Raw genomic sequence first — 18,169 nt, 5'->3', positions numbered from 1 at the left:
CAATGAAAAATATACAGATTTGATTGCTGCCTACAGATAGATAACATATTGTGAGAGCAGTAGCCTTGTATACAGTGTTGTGTGAAAAACTTATACACAAAGATCTGAAAACTTTACAAAAGCTGATTAACAGCCTGTATGTAGAACTGATTCTCAATTTATAGAGACATGTTTATTACCACAGAATCTAAAATCACTGATTTAATGCCAAAGTCTGGAGTGGAATTTTGCCACCTTCTCTTCCCCCACACTCTCTACCTATCTAAATTCATTAACATGCTAAAAAAAAATCTAAATGATTACTATGTTTGACATAACCACACACAACCAAACAAAACACCACAATAAAAAAGCTGCTGACACTGACTCGGGCTTCAGGTGGTAAATAAACTAGTTTTTCGTCCTACATTAGCCTGCATACCTTGATGTGTCTACACAAGGGTGACGGGGACATGCACAAGTGGCCTAAACAGATGTAAGTGGACTACACAGATATAGCTGGGACATTTTCTGTCTCTGGTATACGGAAAGTAGGTGTAAAGGGAATGCATTAATGGGTAAGCTCTAGAAGGTATATTATTGGACTCTTGCTTGGAGATGTGAGTTTCAGGCCCTGCATGGCTCACTCTTGGCAGCCTTAGGGAGAATATGCAAACCCAGCAGCTTGGTGGTAGATGCTTCTTAGGAAAAATAAGAGCCTCTGCAGGGCTCTTCATGTAGCAGGGACAGAAATGTAAGAGAGGAACAAGATATCTCCTTTCCCCAAGAGGTAAATGTCACATGCACCTGCCACATTCCTGTGTTGAGTCTAGCACAGGCTGGAGAGTCCTTTTTAAATAGGGTGGGCAGGTACACTGGTTAACTGTGTCTGCCCACTGGACTTTGTTTCCAACTTATTCTGGAATGTTTGCTTTCAAAGAAATCTTCTCCTTTGGATCTCATAAACTGGCAGCAGTAAGACAGCAGATGTCAACAGCACATTGCATCCTCATGGCTCAGCATTCTGAGTCCTTTCCAAACATGAAGCCCCAACATGAGCATTGATTGTGAGGTAAAACACTAAGAAAAAGAGGATCTAGAAAAAAGCTTGCCTAGAAGCTACAAAAACTTGGCCCATAAAGTGAGAAAAAAAAAGATATACTCAACATTAAAATATTAATATCCTTTGCTAGAAACAACTTCGGTTCTCTTTTTGTCAGGCCCAGTCACTAACAGATACATAGGAGTGCTGATAAACTAAAAATGAACATAGATAATGAAGTAATTAGAGAACAAGGCATATAACATTACAGTATAAAAGCAGTGGAATGCTAGCAGCAATGTTGTACGCTAAATTTGTGTCAGCAAAAGTGAAAGTGTAACTAGGGTGGCTGCAAGCAATAGAATATAATAAAATATATGAAAAACATGGATGGATAAAACGTGCTTCCTGAAATCCTTTAAACTCCTTTTTCTCAGTAAAAATCTGTGTCTGTTCCATCAAGCTGGCATAAGGCCTGGCAAGGAAATCCAAGATTTAAATTAAAATTTTAGTTTCTGCTTCCATAACAACTTCCCCTTCTCATGAATATTTAACTTGAACCCCCCCACTGGAAATCCATTAGGTAAACTCATAGACAAGAGTACGTGTTCAGCTGAGTCAGGGCTCTTTCCAGCTCCTTGGCTGAAAGAACGTGGTGCCTCATCATAGTCACATTCTGAAAACTGAACAGAAACAGTGAAGTTGGCAAAAGCAAGTATCTGAAAGTGCCAGGAAATAAAGAAATGAAAAATGATTGTGAAACCTTATTACTACATCTTTTTGAACAGCCGTAGTGTTGAAGGAAGTTTATCAGCACAATACAACAATACTATTTACACAGCATGTTCTTACATTCTCTACCTAGGAGGACAGAGCAAAGGCCCGAATCAGCACCTATATAAAGTCACGTTGACTTTCCAAGCAGCATATAAAGAAAGGAACTGAACAAATACATCCTGCTTGCAATTAAACCAAGCAGTAGAGTCTATAGGGGAAATTGTGTATTTCAGTCAGTACAAACTACTTCACTATACCCCAATCTTTTTTGCTTTCTGGATTTATTCCACATACCCATTTTCAGAACAGCATGTACAATGTACATGGTATGTAAAGGAATATTGCTGGGACAGCTGTCAGAAACCTGTATGAGATGACAATCAAAAATAATACAATTGTGATAGATGGAATAACAGTACGTACTACACAGAATATCTACACATGTGCTCACCAAAATGGCTCAGTTAAAACCAGTGCAAAACACAAGCTTGTAAAATATTCATTGTATGTATTTGTACTGATAGTGAGAATTCTGTGAGCTGTCCTGTGCAAGAAGAAAATGCTTTTTAAGCTTTTAAGGTGATTAATAGCTACAGGCATTAAACTACTTACACAGACGAGACCTCTAAGAAACAGTTTTCCAGGATGATACGAAGTACTAAGACTATACAAGGTGTTCCAAAAAGACAGACCCAATTTCCAAGCAAAGTGATTTCAAATTTGGTCTGTATTTTTGAAACACTCTGTACTACACACACATTATTAAGACCAACCAAAAGGTAAGAAAATCAGCTGCAAGATTTACATTGAAATCAATTTCAAGTACAAGCAACTGGAAGTATTTATTTCTCATAGGGAACTTCCCCATGGTTTCACTTGGAAAAATCTTACAAGACTTATCTACTACTATGGCTCAAGTTGCACCAGGGAAGGTTCAGATTGGATATTATGAAAGATTTCTTCATGGAAAGGGTTGTCAGGCACTGGAAGAGGCTGCTCAGGGAAGTGGTGGAGTCACCATCCCTGGAGGTGTTTAAAAGATGCATAGATGAGGTTCTTAGGGACATGGTTTAGTGCCAGAGTTATTTTAGGGTTGAACTTGATGATCTTGAGTGTCTCTTCCAACCAAAATTATTCTATGATTCTATGAGCTCAGGCTTCTATTACTCCTATTTTTAATGCAGACAAATTACCTACACTGTAATGATTTAATTAATGGTCTGAATTGACAGAGACCTCAAAAAGAATAAGATTTTCAAGTGTAACACGCCTTACCTTGTAACATCACTGCCAGCTTGCTCTTCTTGCTGGAGTTCAGATAATGATGCATCTCCATTACTTAAACTTTCAATCATAGACAGCTCTGTACTGCTTTGTGACATGTCCTTGCATTTACTGAGATTTGCTAGTGAAGTCACCACGTTTGCCAGCGTACTTAAATCTCCCTGACATGCTTCAACCTAAGGGAAAAGCATAGCTTTTATTTCTCTCATATTGGCAGCAGTTAATTTGCAATAGAAGAATCTAATTTTTTCATAAATGAAGAATTGAGTGTGTGAATAGACCCATAAGAAAATTATTGTTTTCAGTAAACGGGCAATCATAATGCAGCCATTAGATACTGCACTGCTCCTAAAATATGAAATATTTAGACATTTACAAGTAGTAGTTATCTGTTTCTTTCAGAAAGAACACTACGGATGATAAGCAAGTGCAGAAAGAGAATTTATTATCTCCACTCACTAGTCAAACAGTTACTGGGACTATGAGACTGTACTCAATAATATTTTTAGCATCTTCCTTCCTTTCTCGTGTAAATGAGTCACAAACAACACGGTAGGAGAATGTTTGAAAAGAAGGAATGGCTAAAACATCACCTTTAAGCAAGCAAAAAAAAAACCCAACTGCTGCAGCCTTTTTGGGTTTTATGTCTTTATTTAACTGCAGGGGAACAACGTGATTCAGTAGTGACCAGCAACTCAGAGATGCAGTAACTCTTGTTTTCCACCCTGCCCCATAAAAAAAAGAAATAAAGCGCATGATTACAGACAAGTATGCTACTACTGCTAACAGCAGCATGCTACATGTCATTTAGTTTGTGTTGTCATACTCTACAGATAGAGCCAGAAACGTGAAATTGAATAAACAACTTTTGATGGGCCCTTTGCCAACGGAGCAAGTGAGGCAAAATGCATGAAAACTGTATGAGGTAATTTAATATCAGCTAGAAAAATAGAAAAGCTTCCTACTGTGCATGTGTAGGGAGGTTATCACATGGCTTGAGTGGATCAATAAATATAACAAAATTGAAACAAAGGAAAAACCAGCTCAGAAATAAGACTGTTGCTGAGATAGCTCTTCTTAGCTTTGAAAAAAAAAAAAATAGTGATTCAGGGGAAAAAAACTAACAGTATTTATAAAATGCACTGTGATAACGTCATGTGAGGTTTTGCAAACACCTCATTCTGTTGGTAAAAAAGCAATACCAAAGTGTCAGGATTGCCCAACACAAAGAAAAATAAGGCAGCCCTTAAAGCTCCCTGAAAAAGGGGAGGAAGGCATTTGCTTTCGAGAGTTTTTAGCTTTTTTTACTATGCAAGGCTAAAAGCATTCATGTGAAGAGAAGGCATTTGCAACACTGGGTAATAATGTAAAGGAGTGTTTTAAAAATGAATTTAAGAAAACAGACGTACAACAAAACAGAACAACCTTCCCTCCGTACATACACAATCACAGAATTAACTCCACTTAACACATCAGTCACATCATCATATACCTTATCTGGAGTCATCAGGACAGTGGGTTCACTTTTTATTGCAGACTGATGAATGTTAACAAACATTCCCGATTCCAGAAGACCTGTTGATCTGACACAAAACAGCACATATTTTAATTTTGAGGTGCTTTCAGAAAACAGAAAGAGCTGCTTCTAAGAAGAATTATGTACCTTGCTGTTTCATTGTCTGTTACAAAAGTTGGAGTTGCAGCTAAGGGACTACGAAGATCTTTCCGAATGTAGATCTTCTCTGTAGAAGCTGCACAGTTCGAAGATTTTTCTCTTGACACTTCAATAGGTTTCCTCTCACACTGCACAGCTAACAAAACAATACATGACTATTAGGTCACATCCCAAATTACACACCAAAAAATATGGTTTTTTTCTCTTTTTATTTAATCTGCAGTTTTAATAATGATTCTGAATATCTGCAGAAGTGATAGCTAAAAAAAAACCCATAAACAATAAGCTAACAACTTTGGTAAAAAACAACCCACCCACTTGATTCGTTCTTAATGAAATGATGTAGTAGTCAAAGTCTGAGGCCAAACATCTAGACAATTAATAGCTTTTCAAGCTACAATTAAGGGAGAAATCCCTTTACACTTTAATTTGGATCTTTACCTGGAAGTTTACAGCTTCTCCTTCTCAAATTCACTATCCCACACTGTCAGTTCATACCTAAAGGACTCACAGTACCTTTTGCATCGACTGTGGGTCCGAGTTGAACCCACCCAACTTTATGCACATAAAGAAGCTTCCCAAGTTAGAAGCTTAGATAATACAGGGGGAAGGTAACATTCACAAAGTTAAGTGCAGACCATTTAAGATCTGAGCAACACCCCAAATCACTGACTTGTAAAGAACAAGAAGATTTTGAATTTGAATAGCTTAGTGGAACTAGGTGTAATGAATCTGGGCTTTAGCTTACAGATACATCACCTTGCTTTGGATGGATCAGAGAACTTTAAAACAAAATTTACAGTGTTATACCCTACAGGGAACTCTTCAGTTCTACAGAATAAAGCCAAGAGAAACCAGTTTACAGTTTGATTTTACAAGTTTAAAAGGAAAATGTAATTTCTGGAAAAAATAACAGAACAATAACATGACATTCTTACTGTTAAACTTAATAAAAGGTATTTACGAAGTACAAATCTTTAAAAAATATCCAGTCATTTGTTCTTCCAGTATTTTAAAATGGTGCAAGTCATTTTATAGATTGGAATAAGATACTGGAAGAGATTCACAAAACAGGCCCCTATGTAATTTAAAATGCACATCAATTCACCAGCCTGACAAGCACTGGCTACTGGCCAGCAGAGGGTCTCCAATGTTGTACTGTGCATAGAAATTGTTTTAGCCTATAAAGAGAATATTGAATGTTCATTATTTTAAAATAAAAAGACAAACAGGAAAAAAATATTTTTTTTTCTTCAATTATGCAGTTTTGGAAAATGTGTAACTAAAGAAAAAAATGGAAAAAGGCTTCAAGCTAGCAGTAGACAATGAGGTTATTCAAATTTTCGCATTGGTAAGTATCATAAAACCAACCATCATAATATCACCAAGGACTGACAATGCCATTACAGCTAGCTTGTAATCCACAAACGGTGCTTTGAAAGGGTGCGAGATGGAGGCAAAAGTCTTCTTCTTCCTTTGCTAACTCTATGCTACCTAGTTGGAGCTTGGGAGTTTGCTGAAAAAGGGCAAAGACTTCTTTAAGGGACCAGTAACCTCACTGAGGGAGGTACAGTGTGAGAGGGTGCTGAGTTTTCTTTCCTCTCCCCACTCCACCGAGTTTTCTTTCCTCTCCTCTGATCAGTCCTTTTCTTACCTTCTGAACCCCTGCTCCAGTGATTTTATTAATTTTGAAAAGCCTTTTGTATAGGGGCAAAGTACTGCCAGCTGAACTGGAGGGTAAAGGGGTAAAGATCCCCTTTCACCCTCTGCCTCAGCTTCTCCTCTCTTTCTGAATTATTTTCCTCTGTGCTGGAAAAGCGTTACTGGCTCCTGCCGACAGAAGCAGGGCTGTAAGGAGGGGAATGTCCACAGGGGTTCAAGAGGGTCAGCAAAACAGAGTTGGACAGCAGAGAGCAGAGCACAAGGCTAATATTGTGTGTACGGCAACAGCCTGGCAGTATTTTGGCTGAATAATTCAGGCATTGCTTGATTTTCTAAGTATTTAGTATTCTGACCCTGCTGTGGTATTGCAATATCACTACATCCAATGTTGGGAAACCACAGAGTTACAGAATGTGAGGGATTGGAAGGGACCTCGAAAGATCATCTAGTCCATCCCCCTGCCCAAGTAGGAATCTAAAAAGGAACTTGAAATCTGCAGGAATTGTAAGAACTGAGCTTTAGATCACTGTGGATATCTGACTTGTGAATAACTGCAGAGCTTTGCCACGAGTGATCAGCAATTGGCAGTAATCTCAGTTATGGAAAAGTGACAAGAAGGTAGAAGGATTCAAAACACTCAGTAGCTTCATTTACACATAGAAAAATTGACTGTATATATAAAAAACAAACATGGATGCATGCTGAACATTTGCCACCTAGGAATAACAATTCACTTTTACCACATGCAATGTGTTTATTAAAAATGTCAAGCAATATGTATGCTTGAAAACATTTCAGAGTTCTGATGCACCAAACCTGTACAATTCTTTAAAGGAAAAAGATGCAATGATTTAAAAATATAAAATCAAGATAACAATTTGTATTAATACAAAGCACATCTTTCATAGCACAAACTTTAACATAACTGCCAGCTAAAATGATTTACACTTATTTGGACTTACAATCTTGTTTCATCCCAAACGCGATGCATCTCTGCAGCCTACAGTACTGACATCGATTCCGGTGGTGTTTGTTAATGACACAGTCTTTCGTTCCTCGGCATGAATAAACTAAATTCTTCCGTATACTCCTTTTAAAGAATCCTTTGCATCCCTCACAAGTTACTGCTCCATAGTGACGCCCTAGTTACAGAAAAACGTAAATCACGAAGTTAATTTTACATTGTAGTTTGTTTTTAGAGTTTATATTTATTGAAAACAAAATATTTGTTATTTTATCCAGAAAAAATAATACTTCCCCCCCCCATAAGTTACAGATCTTAAAATATATCGTGGCTTTGACATTTCTAATTTAAAGCACTGAAACAGGACAAACTTTACAAACAGGTAAATAATAAAGTTGCTTATTAAATTCCTGCTGTTGACAGCAGTGTTAAAAAAAAGCTAAGAAAACAGGTTAGCAAGAACACACAAGAAACTCTCCTGATTAATACATTATTTAGCAATAAAAAAAAAATTTCCTATAGCCAAACTCATTACAAATGCAGATATTGAAACTGTATGAGGTAAATCCAATGGAACCATGGGAAGTGCAAACATGGCATTTGACAGCAGCAGGTAAGCACCTCAAAGCTCTACATTCACCTCCCAGTTTCCTAAAGGTTCTTTCAGTAAATGAAGTAATCTAAAGTAGTTACATAATGTAAAAAATAAAATCAGTTCTTCTGTGAATTTTCGAAAAAATACTACTAACATAAAAATTTCTAGGATATACTACAGAAGAAAGTTTAAAAATTACTTTTACAGAAGTACATTGTTTTGATTCTGCTGTAACAAAAAATACAAATATTACTAAAAAGTACTGGGTTAGATAAGGAATGCTTGGCAATTCCAACAATTTTAATTCTATTATTCTAAAGAAAAAAAAAACACAATTCTAAAACTGAAGATCACTGACAAACACTCGAAATACACACTGCAGAGGCACCGAAGCCGCTCTCTGAACTAAGTAGGCCATATTACAGAAATAAATCTGAAATATGAACTGATTTAAGGGAAACATATTTTTAGATTCTCTCCTCACTCCTCAAAACCTTTTTTTTTAGATACATCAATCTTGTCTGCCTGAAGCTTCTAGAGATTCAGATATGTTTTCTAGACTCCTTTATCACAACCATATTATGACGCTATTAAAATTTGAAATTTCTATAGCATCATATATATTAAAAGAATGTCACTAAGTGAAACGTTTTAACAGCAGTTGGACTGTGAACACTTCATTTCCATCCTGCAAAGAGCCTGAGCTGCTTCATTGCCTGCTCTCTGATGCAGGTTCTTGGGCTCCGGCTTGGAAGGGCCTGCATGACACTGCTTGTCACACAGGAGGTTCCCCAGAACCTGTGGCTGCTTAGGGACACATGGAAATCTCCCCAAATGCGCTGCTAGTGCCCGACTTCCCTGGGTCAGGACGGAAGAAACAGCTCCTGGGATCTCCGGCCTCTCAAGGAATATTCCAGGCCTCCATGAGGGAGCCAGAGGAGTCTTGCCATTCGGTGCAGGCCAACCAGGTCTTTGCCTTATATTTGGCAGAAATTTCTTTTGAGACAGGTGAAACATGACGTGTATTTAAAGCTCTAGGAACTATAAATTTTTCTGCCAAACTTTGCTGCGGTAGAAAATTTTAAATTGGTTTTGTTTTCTAAGCAGTTTGCTCCACATCCTACTACTTCTCATTATGATTTCCTTACATTTAACTACTTCTTTCCTCTGGCCTCCGATTTTTATACACTTTATTCCTATCACTTCCCTAAAGCATTTAACTGCAGGTGTCATATTTTGATATTACTGGAGGTTCATCACACAGACTTGACTGACAAACCATAAGAATTTTCTTCTGGAGCAACCAGCAAGTGATAGGACAAGAGGAAATGGCCTCAAGTTGCACCAGGGAGGTTTAGACTGGATATTAGGAAAAATTTCTGCATGGAAAGAGTTGTAAGGCATTGGAACAGGCTGCCCAGGGAAGTGGTGGAGTCACCATCCCTGGAGGTGTTTAAAAGGTGTTTAGATGAGGTTCTTAGGGACACGGTTTAGTGCCAGAGTTAGGTTATGATTGGACTCGATGATCCTGAGGGGGTCTTTCAACCAAAATGATTCTATGATCTCCCTACAAAGTCTAATTTTAGCTAAGTAAAGAGCAAAGTTAAACATAGCTCTCTTACACCCCATTATCTTCTCTAACAAAGAAAGTGAAAAGACAAAGGAGCTTTTGGCTAAACCATGTTGAGGAACAGTCTTTCTAGTTCTGTCTCTCTAAAACAAAAAGACAAGACACTCTCTCAGTAACTCCACCGCTGACTGATCTGGAAAACCTGCTGGCAGATGTACATGCAAAGGTAATGTGGGAGACAGAGTTCTCCAGCACAATGTTCCCACTATAAATCCTTCCAGTCTCTTAATATCATTAAACAAAATTTAGTGCATGAAACATTTTTCTTCCTGTAGCAATCTACTTTGGTGGCAATATAAGAATATACCATTCTGAAGCTTATTTTTTACTGGAATTATAATGCACTTTTACAGTTTTAATAATGGTTCTTCAAATAACTAACTGTCCTGCATAAATCTCACGTCAGCCTTGTTTTCATATCCTTGCAAAATCTTCCTTACCTACCAGTTTCATATTTAAAATAATGAACAGGTTTCTCTTAAATTTTAAGAGAAGTTCACTACATAATATTATTTTAAGGAAGAAAAAGCTCTCAACTGGGTCACTTAAGTAATTTTATCAGCCAAATTTCTATAATAGCAAATAAAATGTATCAGACTGAGAAAAAAAGTCAAAAATTATCTGATAGAAAACACTGAAATTCTATTCTATTGGGTTTGCATGGCAAGGTTTTGGTAGTGGCAGGATCTACAGCAGCGGCTTCTGTGAGAAGCTGTTAGAAGCTGCTTCTTTGTCTGACAGACCCAATGCCAGCCGGCTCCAAGATGGACACGCTGCTGGCCAAGGCCAAGCCCATCAGCAACAGTGGTAGTGCCTCTGGGATAACACAGAACCTGGAAAAAACTGTGCAGCTCCAGCAGCAGTCAGGAGAGAAAGGAGAATATGGAAGAGAAGAATTCTGCAGACACCAAAGTCAGTGCAGAAGGTGCTCCAGGTGTCGGAGCAGAGATTCCCCTGCAGCCCATGGTGCAGACCACAGTGAGGCTGGCTGTCCCGCTGCAGCCCATGGAGGTCCACGGTGGAGTAGATCCACCTGCAGCCCGTGGAGGACCCCACGCCAAAGCAGGTGGGTGCCTGAAGGAGGCTGTGACCCCATCGGCAGCCTGCACTGGAGCAGGCTGCTAGGAGGATTTGTGGTCCCTTGGAGACAAGAGCCCACACTGGAGCAGGTTTGCTGGAAGGGCTTGTGACCCCCCCACACTGGAGCACAGTCCATGGAAAGGACCCATGCGGGAGCTGTTAGTGAAGAACTGCAGCCCATGGGAGGGACTCACCTTGGAGAAGTTCGTGGAGAACTGTCTCCAGTGGGAGGGACCCCACGCTGGAGCAGGGGAGAAGTGTGAGGAGTCCTCCCACTGAGGGGGAAGGAATGGCAGAGACAACGAGGAGGAGAGTGACACAGTGGCTTTGGTGGGCACCTGGTGTTCAGCCATGGTCAACCCACCACATCTATTATTCTATTCTTCTATTCTATTCTATTCTATTCTATTCTATTCTATTCTATTCTATTCTATTCTATTCTATTCTATTCTATTCTATTCTATTCTATTCTATTCTATTCTATTCTATTCTATTCTATTCTATTCTATTCTATTCTATTCTATTCTATTCTATTCTATTCTATTCTATTCTATGATGTAAACCAACAATAAATAAGTACCACCCATGGACACTAGAGTAACCTTTCATGTAATTCTCCACTGAGAGACTAGTGTATCCTTTCTGTTTGTGGATGCATATATAGAGATGTATATGCATGAAAACTGATATGTAGCTTCAGAAGAATTTTAAACTGCTTTGATAAAGTTGCACCACCTTAGGGAAAAAAAGAAAGAAAGAAAGAAAAAAGTAAATACCTGATGCCTTGTCGCCACATACAACACACAGATCAAACACTTTATTTAGGTTCTGCTCATTGGGAGAGTTGTCTGTTAAAATCTGGAAAAAAGGTGTGACACAATTTCATTTTTCTTTTTCTTACCATCAAGAAAGATAAAAACAAATCTCCTGCTTGTGTTTTTTCTCTAAGACAGGGGACCAAATCTATAAACTACGAGGTTTTCTTGACTGCATTTAACGGTCTTCACAAAGCTACCTGCCATGCCACTGTGCTCCTTTCCAGGATGGAACAAAAGTTTACTGTTAATACTTCTGAAAAGATTTCACAATTTAATATATTTAAATACTGCCTCTGCAGAATGGACTGACATTTTGAAAAACATTCAGCATCTGTATACTCTTATCTTACCTTTTGTTAAATTTTGTATTTATATCCTAATGACTTGTCCATAGTACAAAGGAAACAGAGGCATTAAACAGAACAAACATCCTTTGTAAAGGCTACTGTATCTACAGTCAGATTTACTAATCCATTTTTTAACAACACACACAAATGGTGGACAACAGAAAATGTACTCTGGACACTGCTATTAACTGCTATATAGTTTAGCTTTCAGTCACAATTTGACATCAGTACAATATTCTCATATTGTCTCATTCATTTCTCTCTGGTACCTGTAAAGCAACATTAAGCACAGAGTATTAGAATTCCTGAACTACAGGGCAGGTACTGGAGCCTTCCACTTGCTCTATAAAACCTCTCTCCCATTGCAACATAAATAAAGCACAGCAAAAATTCAGTTTAGAAAAGGAACACAACCGTCATCTTAACAATTAAGTAAAGTAGAAAAGAAAATATTATTCTTCCCATTAAAAAGTGATGACAGATATAGACGTTTTAAGTGTTTCTAACTTCTACTGTGTCTTAATCGGAAGTCAGACTCTCCCAATCTTGCTTTGGATATTTAAAACAGGACCTCTGATAAAAAGAAGTATTACTTACTGAAAGAGAAAATAGCCTATCTTCTATAGAGAAAAATTAAGAAATAACTTTTTTTGAAAGTATAGATGATATATAGGGGAATATTTAACAAGCATAATGATTTCTAGTTACCCTTTGTTAACAATACTGTTTCAGAGATTCATCGATTAAGTTTTCCTTTAATATAACATCTATCTAAGAAAAAAACCCTGATGCTTTAAAAGAGTATTAGACTTTAATTCCTTCCTAATTTCCACTATTAGCATTGTATATTTTAATGATATTATATAAAATAAACAAATTCTAAGTCCTTCCATAAATGAAACCTGCACTGAAATGGGAAGTTCCACATAAGGAAGGTCTACAGAATTTGGCCCATGAAAAGATAAAAATCCCAGACTCCGTGAACTGACCTGGAACACGAAGAATAGAAATTATTATTAAGATGAGGAAGAGGCACTGAAGCTAAAAGAGATGATGGGAGAAAGGGCCTTGCCAAAGGAGTCGATGTAAAGATAAGATGAAATAAAGAAGTTTTTTGTAGAGCAAATGAATGGGCATTTCAAGTGAAGGCTACAGAAGTACAACACAACAGGTGAAACTACAGATGGAAAGACCATTTAAGGGAGAAACCAGGAAAGATCCCAAAGAGTTGAACAATAAATGAATGGTACTTTGTATTTCACAAATTTCAAGTGAAAAAAAAAATCACTCCCGATACATATTAGCTAACAACAGAACAATCTAACTGAAGTAACAGAATATGTTGTTGCCTCTCAAACGAACCTGTTTCTGTATGGATTACTTCAAATCATATCCCACTGGTTTATACTTTTGTTGGGGTTTACCAAAAATACGAAGGGTATGGTATCACTAAACATACTTAAACGCCTTTCAACGGGATTGGCTTTTGCTACTTCTCCCCTATTCACAGCAATCAAAATCTTTGGAGCAAAGATCTTGGATGTCCATTTACAAAGATTGGTGATTAAAAAAAAAAAAAAAAGTAATATATAATAAAGAGAGATGATTCAAGCTTGCACAACATGTGGGTAGCGAATTGGGCTCCCAGAAGAGCACAAGCTAAAAAGATCAGGGGTCTTCAGTTAAAAAGAGATTACTTGAGAGAGGATATAATACTGATTTGTAAAAACAATAGCATCCTTTATAGTTGTTTCTTATAGCACAAGAGACACTTAATCAGATAATTCTCTCAGCAGATCAAAGCAACTAAAGTATTCTTTGCACAACATACAATTGTATTGTTGGATATTATATACAGAACAAAGCATATATGGTCTATATAAATAATGAAATGGTTGTTAAACTTTAATGGCAGCTATCAAATACTGCAATCTCCACATCAGGAGGTTGCTCTAAACCACTAACTAATAGAAGTGAAAAGATATTCTCTGAAGGATCGTTATTTACTTGTCCAGTTTTTAACATTTTTCCTTAAGTAACTGTTTCTGGCCATCATTTAATGTAAGACTAAACCACTCTAGCATCGCCTGGCCTACCGCACTGATATATTTTAACAGCAGCATAAATGTACATGGGGTAAACAATATGCACTAACTACACTTTAGCTGGAGTGCAGTCATCTCCTACTTCATGCTGAAGAAGCTCCCACCTCCCAAGTCTTCTGTTCATTTCTTCCCATCAGTGCCATCCCATCCCTGCCAGGTGAGGATAGGTGAGGATACGGGGCAGAGAGCTCGGAAGTTGGAGGGTGAGAACTAAGGAAGCAGCTCATACACTGTCCACGGGAGTAAGGTGCACTGGGGACCAGTTTGGGGAGTTACAATCTTGAGTCGTTACAATCTCACATCAGCAAACCCCAAATCTTTAACGTTACTAGTTTCCCACCCCACTGAGTAATGTGCTTCCCTGCTAAATAGTCTCTCTGAGAAACTAGCTTGGAGTACAATCCACACAGCTGAGCAGTAGTTACAACAGCGTACGACATGAAAACAAGCAGAAGGGAATGTTAAGTGATAAAGACAATGGAAAAGAGTATGTTTTTCAAGAATACATGAAAACAGATGGAGAGTCAATGAAGCAGAAACAAAGAAGGACTTGCTATGGCAGGAGCTGGAAGTGACAATAAAAATAACAGTATTCTTTCTAATGTCATGAGCCAGGATATAAATTTTAAAAGCAATACTTTTACAAAAGAAAATGTTTTCTTCATAATTTCTAAGTATCCATGCAGAGTCCTAGTGCAAGAAAAGGTATATCATAAAAAAAAGCCAAACAACAAAACAAAAAATCAAAACAAACTCAAAAAAGGAGAACCCAGACATATATATTTGGAAATAAAACATATCTTCTTATCCCATTTGAACCAAAAGTATGAAAAAAAGTGGATTATCTACCTGGATGTGTTGTGCAGATATATCAGGGGATGCAAAAAACAGTTGGTTGACACCTGCAGCATCTGGAGTTGCTAGGATAACTTTTCCTGGAGTGGAATCTTGTCTGGCAAGGATCACCTTGCTTGGGGTAGAGCCATCATGATTTGTTAAGATGAACTGCTTGCCTGCTGAGCTCTGATCAAGTGCTGTAACAATCTGAATCTTCTGGCCCGTCTGCTGATCTGTGACAATCTAATAATACATTTATCTCAAATTGTTATGGTAATTTAAGTTCACCTTTGGGGCCCAATCTGGGCACTAGAAGAAAACGGGCATTTTGCCTTTGACATTTGTGAAGCAGGATCGTCTTCCCCTGTGTCACACAAGAGTGAAGTAAACTCAGGCAAACCCTTGGATTTTCACTGTATTTGAAACACATTTCAGTCGATGGTGTTTGGAGTCAAACCCTGAGTTGATACTCAAGTTTTACAATTGGCCCATGCTTTTACGACACTAATGAAACCCTTGACAACTCTAGAACCCAGAATTCGAGGTAGGTCTGTAGCTCTGCCCTAGGACCCGTCAGGTTATGAGAAATCTTAACTCTTGAATTCACTGCATACCATGGGAAGTGTTTAGTACCTCCCAGGTTTGGTGGCTTAACAAAAAACTTCCAGAAAACACAAATGTAAACTTCAGGTGAAAAAGGTAAGCATCAAACAGCAAGGAAACCAATAATCATGTTGTATCTGTATATATATTTTAGGCTTCGTTTAGGGGAGGCTTTTTTTCAACATATATATTCCCAAAGAATATCAGTAAACCAGAATCTCTCTCCCTGACATTTTTTAAAGGAAAATATGATTTTCATGTTTCATTTCATAATCAAGAACAGACCTAGAGCTCTTTTTTTTTTTTTATTTTATCCCTATTTTCAAGGACGAATACAGCAGAACTTGATCAAATAATCTTCCACTAAACTCCTGTCTTTTGCCAACTCTGTCTGAAGATTATAATCCTCAGAGAAAATGATCAAGATTCCATACATCTGCCATTATAAATCTCACTTTTAGTACTTCCTGCCTTTCTCCATCGAAATGCCTGTATGGAAATCCATCTGGGTTACTCTGGAGACTAAGCAGAATCAGCCTACAAAGACTGTTCCCTACAATTTTTGAATTACAAATCAATAAAACAGCTCCTATTAAATTTGCGTTTCAGCTACAACTAAACATTTACGTCCGTCTATCCATCCCTAACATTTATATGATCCTTATTACTGATGAAATAATTTGTTTCATGGTCTAACACTTATCATAACTAGCTTCATGAAGTTATGGCAGCAATATTCATTTTATTATCTAAGTGAAGAACAGGCGCACAAAGAAACTGAACGTGGCATAATTTTGCACAAGTCTTTATCAACTTGGCTATTGCAACTTCCCAAATACTTTATTACTTTCTCTAAATGTTCAATACACTTAAATTTGTTTCAAAAACCTATGCATAGCTTATTTTTTGAAAAGATAAGCATCAAGAGATATACGGTATCTTATTTCAGCAGTTATAAGTCAATATTGTCACTTTCAAACATTCAGAAATTATGAATTTCAAAATATACAAAAGGAATGTGTTTTCTTCAGGTGGCCTTTTGCCATTAACATTCCAATGGATCAAATTTCAATTTTTTTTTTTCTCTGAAAAACACAGTTAAAAGCTCACTTAAGACAGAAGTCCAGGTAACATGATAGAATTCCAGACACTAAATATATAAGAAAAGAATGTGAATTATCGTGAGATTTGGGGTGAAGGGTGAGAAGACAATGCAAAACCCCCATAATATTATCAACATGATTAATACACGATTTTCCATTCAGTTTTCTGAGATATCCACATGTCCGGGACCAGAAATGTCTTCAGCAGCCTCTTACTTCTCCTTTCAATTCCTTTATGTTGGTTCTATTCTCTTTTGAAGGCAAACTTCCTTGCCTTTTTAATTCGCTTTTTGCTTAACTTTCTCTTTCCATTCCTATTTTCTTTATTTCTCCTGTGTTGCTTCTGGCTATTTTCAAAGTAGCTGATGTTCTCTTCCCCTTCTCTCTAAACACATTCTTGGGATTAGGAGAAATCCAATGCATGTTATCCTCAACAGGGTGCATACACATACAAAAGCCAAACACACAATATTGTGCTGTTTCTGGAATCTCTAGACCCGCTCTTTGAAGGACACTCTTATCTAAAATCTGCCTATCAAAAATTAAAAGTGAAACTATATGTACGTCACAAAAGTCATATACTTGATTTAGTTAGGTTTATACAAAGTATAGTACAAAACTAACTTAAAAACTAGCATGTCCCAAAAAGTGAAGGTAAAAATTTAAACTGAAGTTGAAATTAGTGTTTGGATATATATATACTAAATTATCTTTTTGCCTATTGTAGTCCAGATCCATAATTTTTAAAAAGTATGTATTTGTATATAAATATGACAGGACAGCAGACAAAAGAACGATTGCTACTTCACCATTGCTTCTTCTGTGATTCACACAATTCATTTCACCTTTTATTTAACAGTGTCCCAATTTTTCAAATGGCTTCCTGCAATTCTAGGGGGATACCCATGGAGTTTTCACTGCATTATATGGTAGATTTAGTAGGACAGTAACATCCATACCAAGCTATTCAATCTGCACAAATGATTTCTGCAGCTGTCAAGCGTTTGCCATCTGACAGAGGCATAAGAGAAAGCATTTTAAACGATGAAGCCCCAGTCTGTCTGCAGCTGACCTCTTACGGCCATACACCTGCAGAAACTCCACTTCAGTCACTACGGGAATGTGAAAAGTGGAGCAGTCCACCAAACTAGAATAACTTGCGACACCTAAATACTGAGATAAGGGGAAAAAAAGTAATCATAGGGAAAAATAAAACCACTTATCCACTCAAGGGAATCCTTCAGGGCTCAGTGACTACACGCTACATTTCTTAATAATCTGAAACTCAGTAACACTAAAGGGATAATGCTATAAAACAGGAATATATTTTAGGATTGTCTGCTTAAAAAATACACTTCCCCCATGTATTTTATTTAAGCACCCTGCTGAAAATGGAGGATAGTATTTTCCTTTATTGCTTTTAAGCCTTGTCTGTTAACAAGTTTTGACTTTCATTTGAACATCATTTCAAGGAATTAAATACCTCAATAATTCCATGTTCCTATTTTAGGAAAAAAAAAGTGTCTAAACACAGAGGTTTAATCCACCCACTCATAATACAGCTGGTTTTGAAGAGAAATGTCTGTTTAAAAACAAAGGTGACATTCAACTTTTATCCCAGAGAAGTATCAGCATTCCCTGAATAGAGTGATCAATGAAACGTGTTTT

General features: G+C 37.4%; 1 protein-coding gene across 10 annotated transcripts in view; it reads right to left on the bottom strand.

Moving 5' to 3' along the window:
* NR2C1 (nuclear receptor subfamily 2 group C member 1) overlaps positions 1–18,169 on the bottom strand; it is a 59,491-nt gene that overhangs the window by 18,611 nt on the left and 22,711 nt on the right. For 7 of the 10 annotated variants that reach the window (XR_014184963.1, XM_082061792.1, XM_082061795.1 and 4 more), the window contains 6 exons: positions 14,808–15,038; positions 11,465–11,546; positions 7,382–7,561; positions 4,746–4,893; positions 4,575–4,665; positions 3,074–3,258 (listed from right to left, as the gene is read on the bottom strand). Coding sequence is in view for 9 of the 10 variants with exons in the window: in XM_082061792.1 (XP_081917918.1) it covers positions 3,074–3,258; positions 4,575–4,665; positions 4,746–4,893; positions 7,382–7,561; positions 11,465–11,546; positions 14,808–15,038 (917 nt within the window). In the remaining variant the exon portion in view is untranslated. The remainder of the gene's footprint in view (positions 1–3,073; positions 3,259–4,574; positions 4,666–4,745; positions 4,894–7,381; positions 7,562–11,464; positions 11,547–14,807; positions 15,039–18,169) is intronic. The other 3 variants (XM_082061798.1, XM_082061797.1, XM_082061790.1) reach the window with 1 other exon arrangement.

Source organism: Streptopelia decaocto, assembly GCF_964273445.1.
Source record: "Streptopelia decaocto genome assembly, chromosome: 1".
Lineage (NCBI taxonomy): Eukaryota > Metazoa > Chordata > Aves > Columbiformes > Columbidae > Streptopelia > Streptopelia decaocto.
This window is presented reverse-complemented; position numbering and strand designations above follow the sequence as displayed.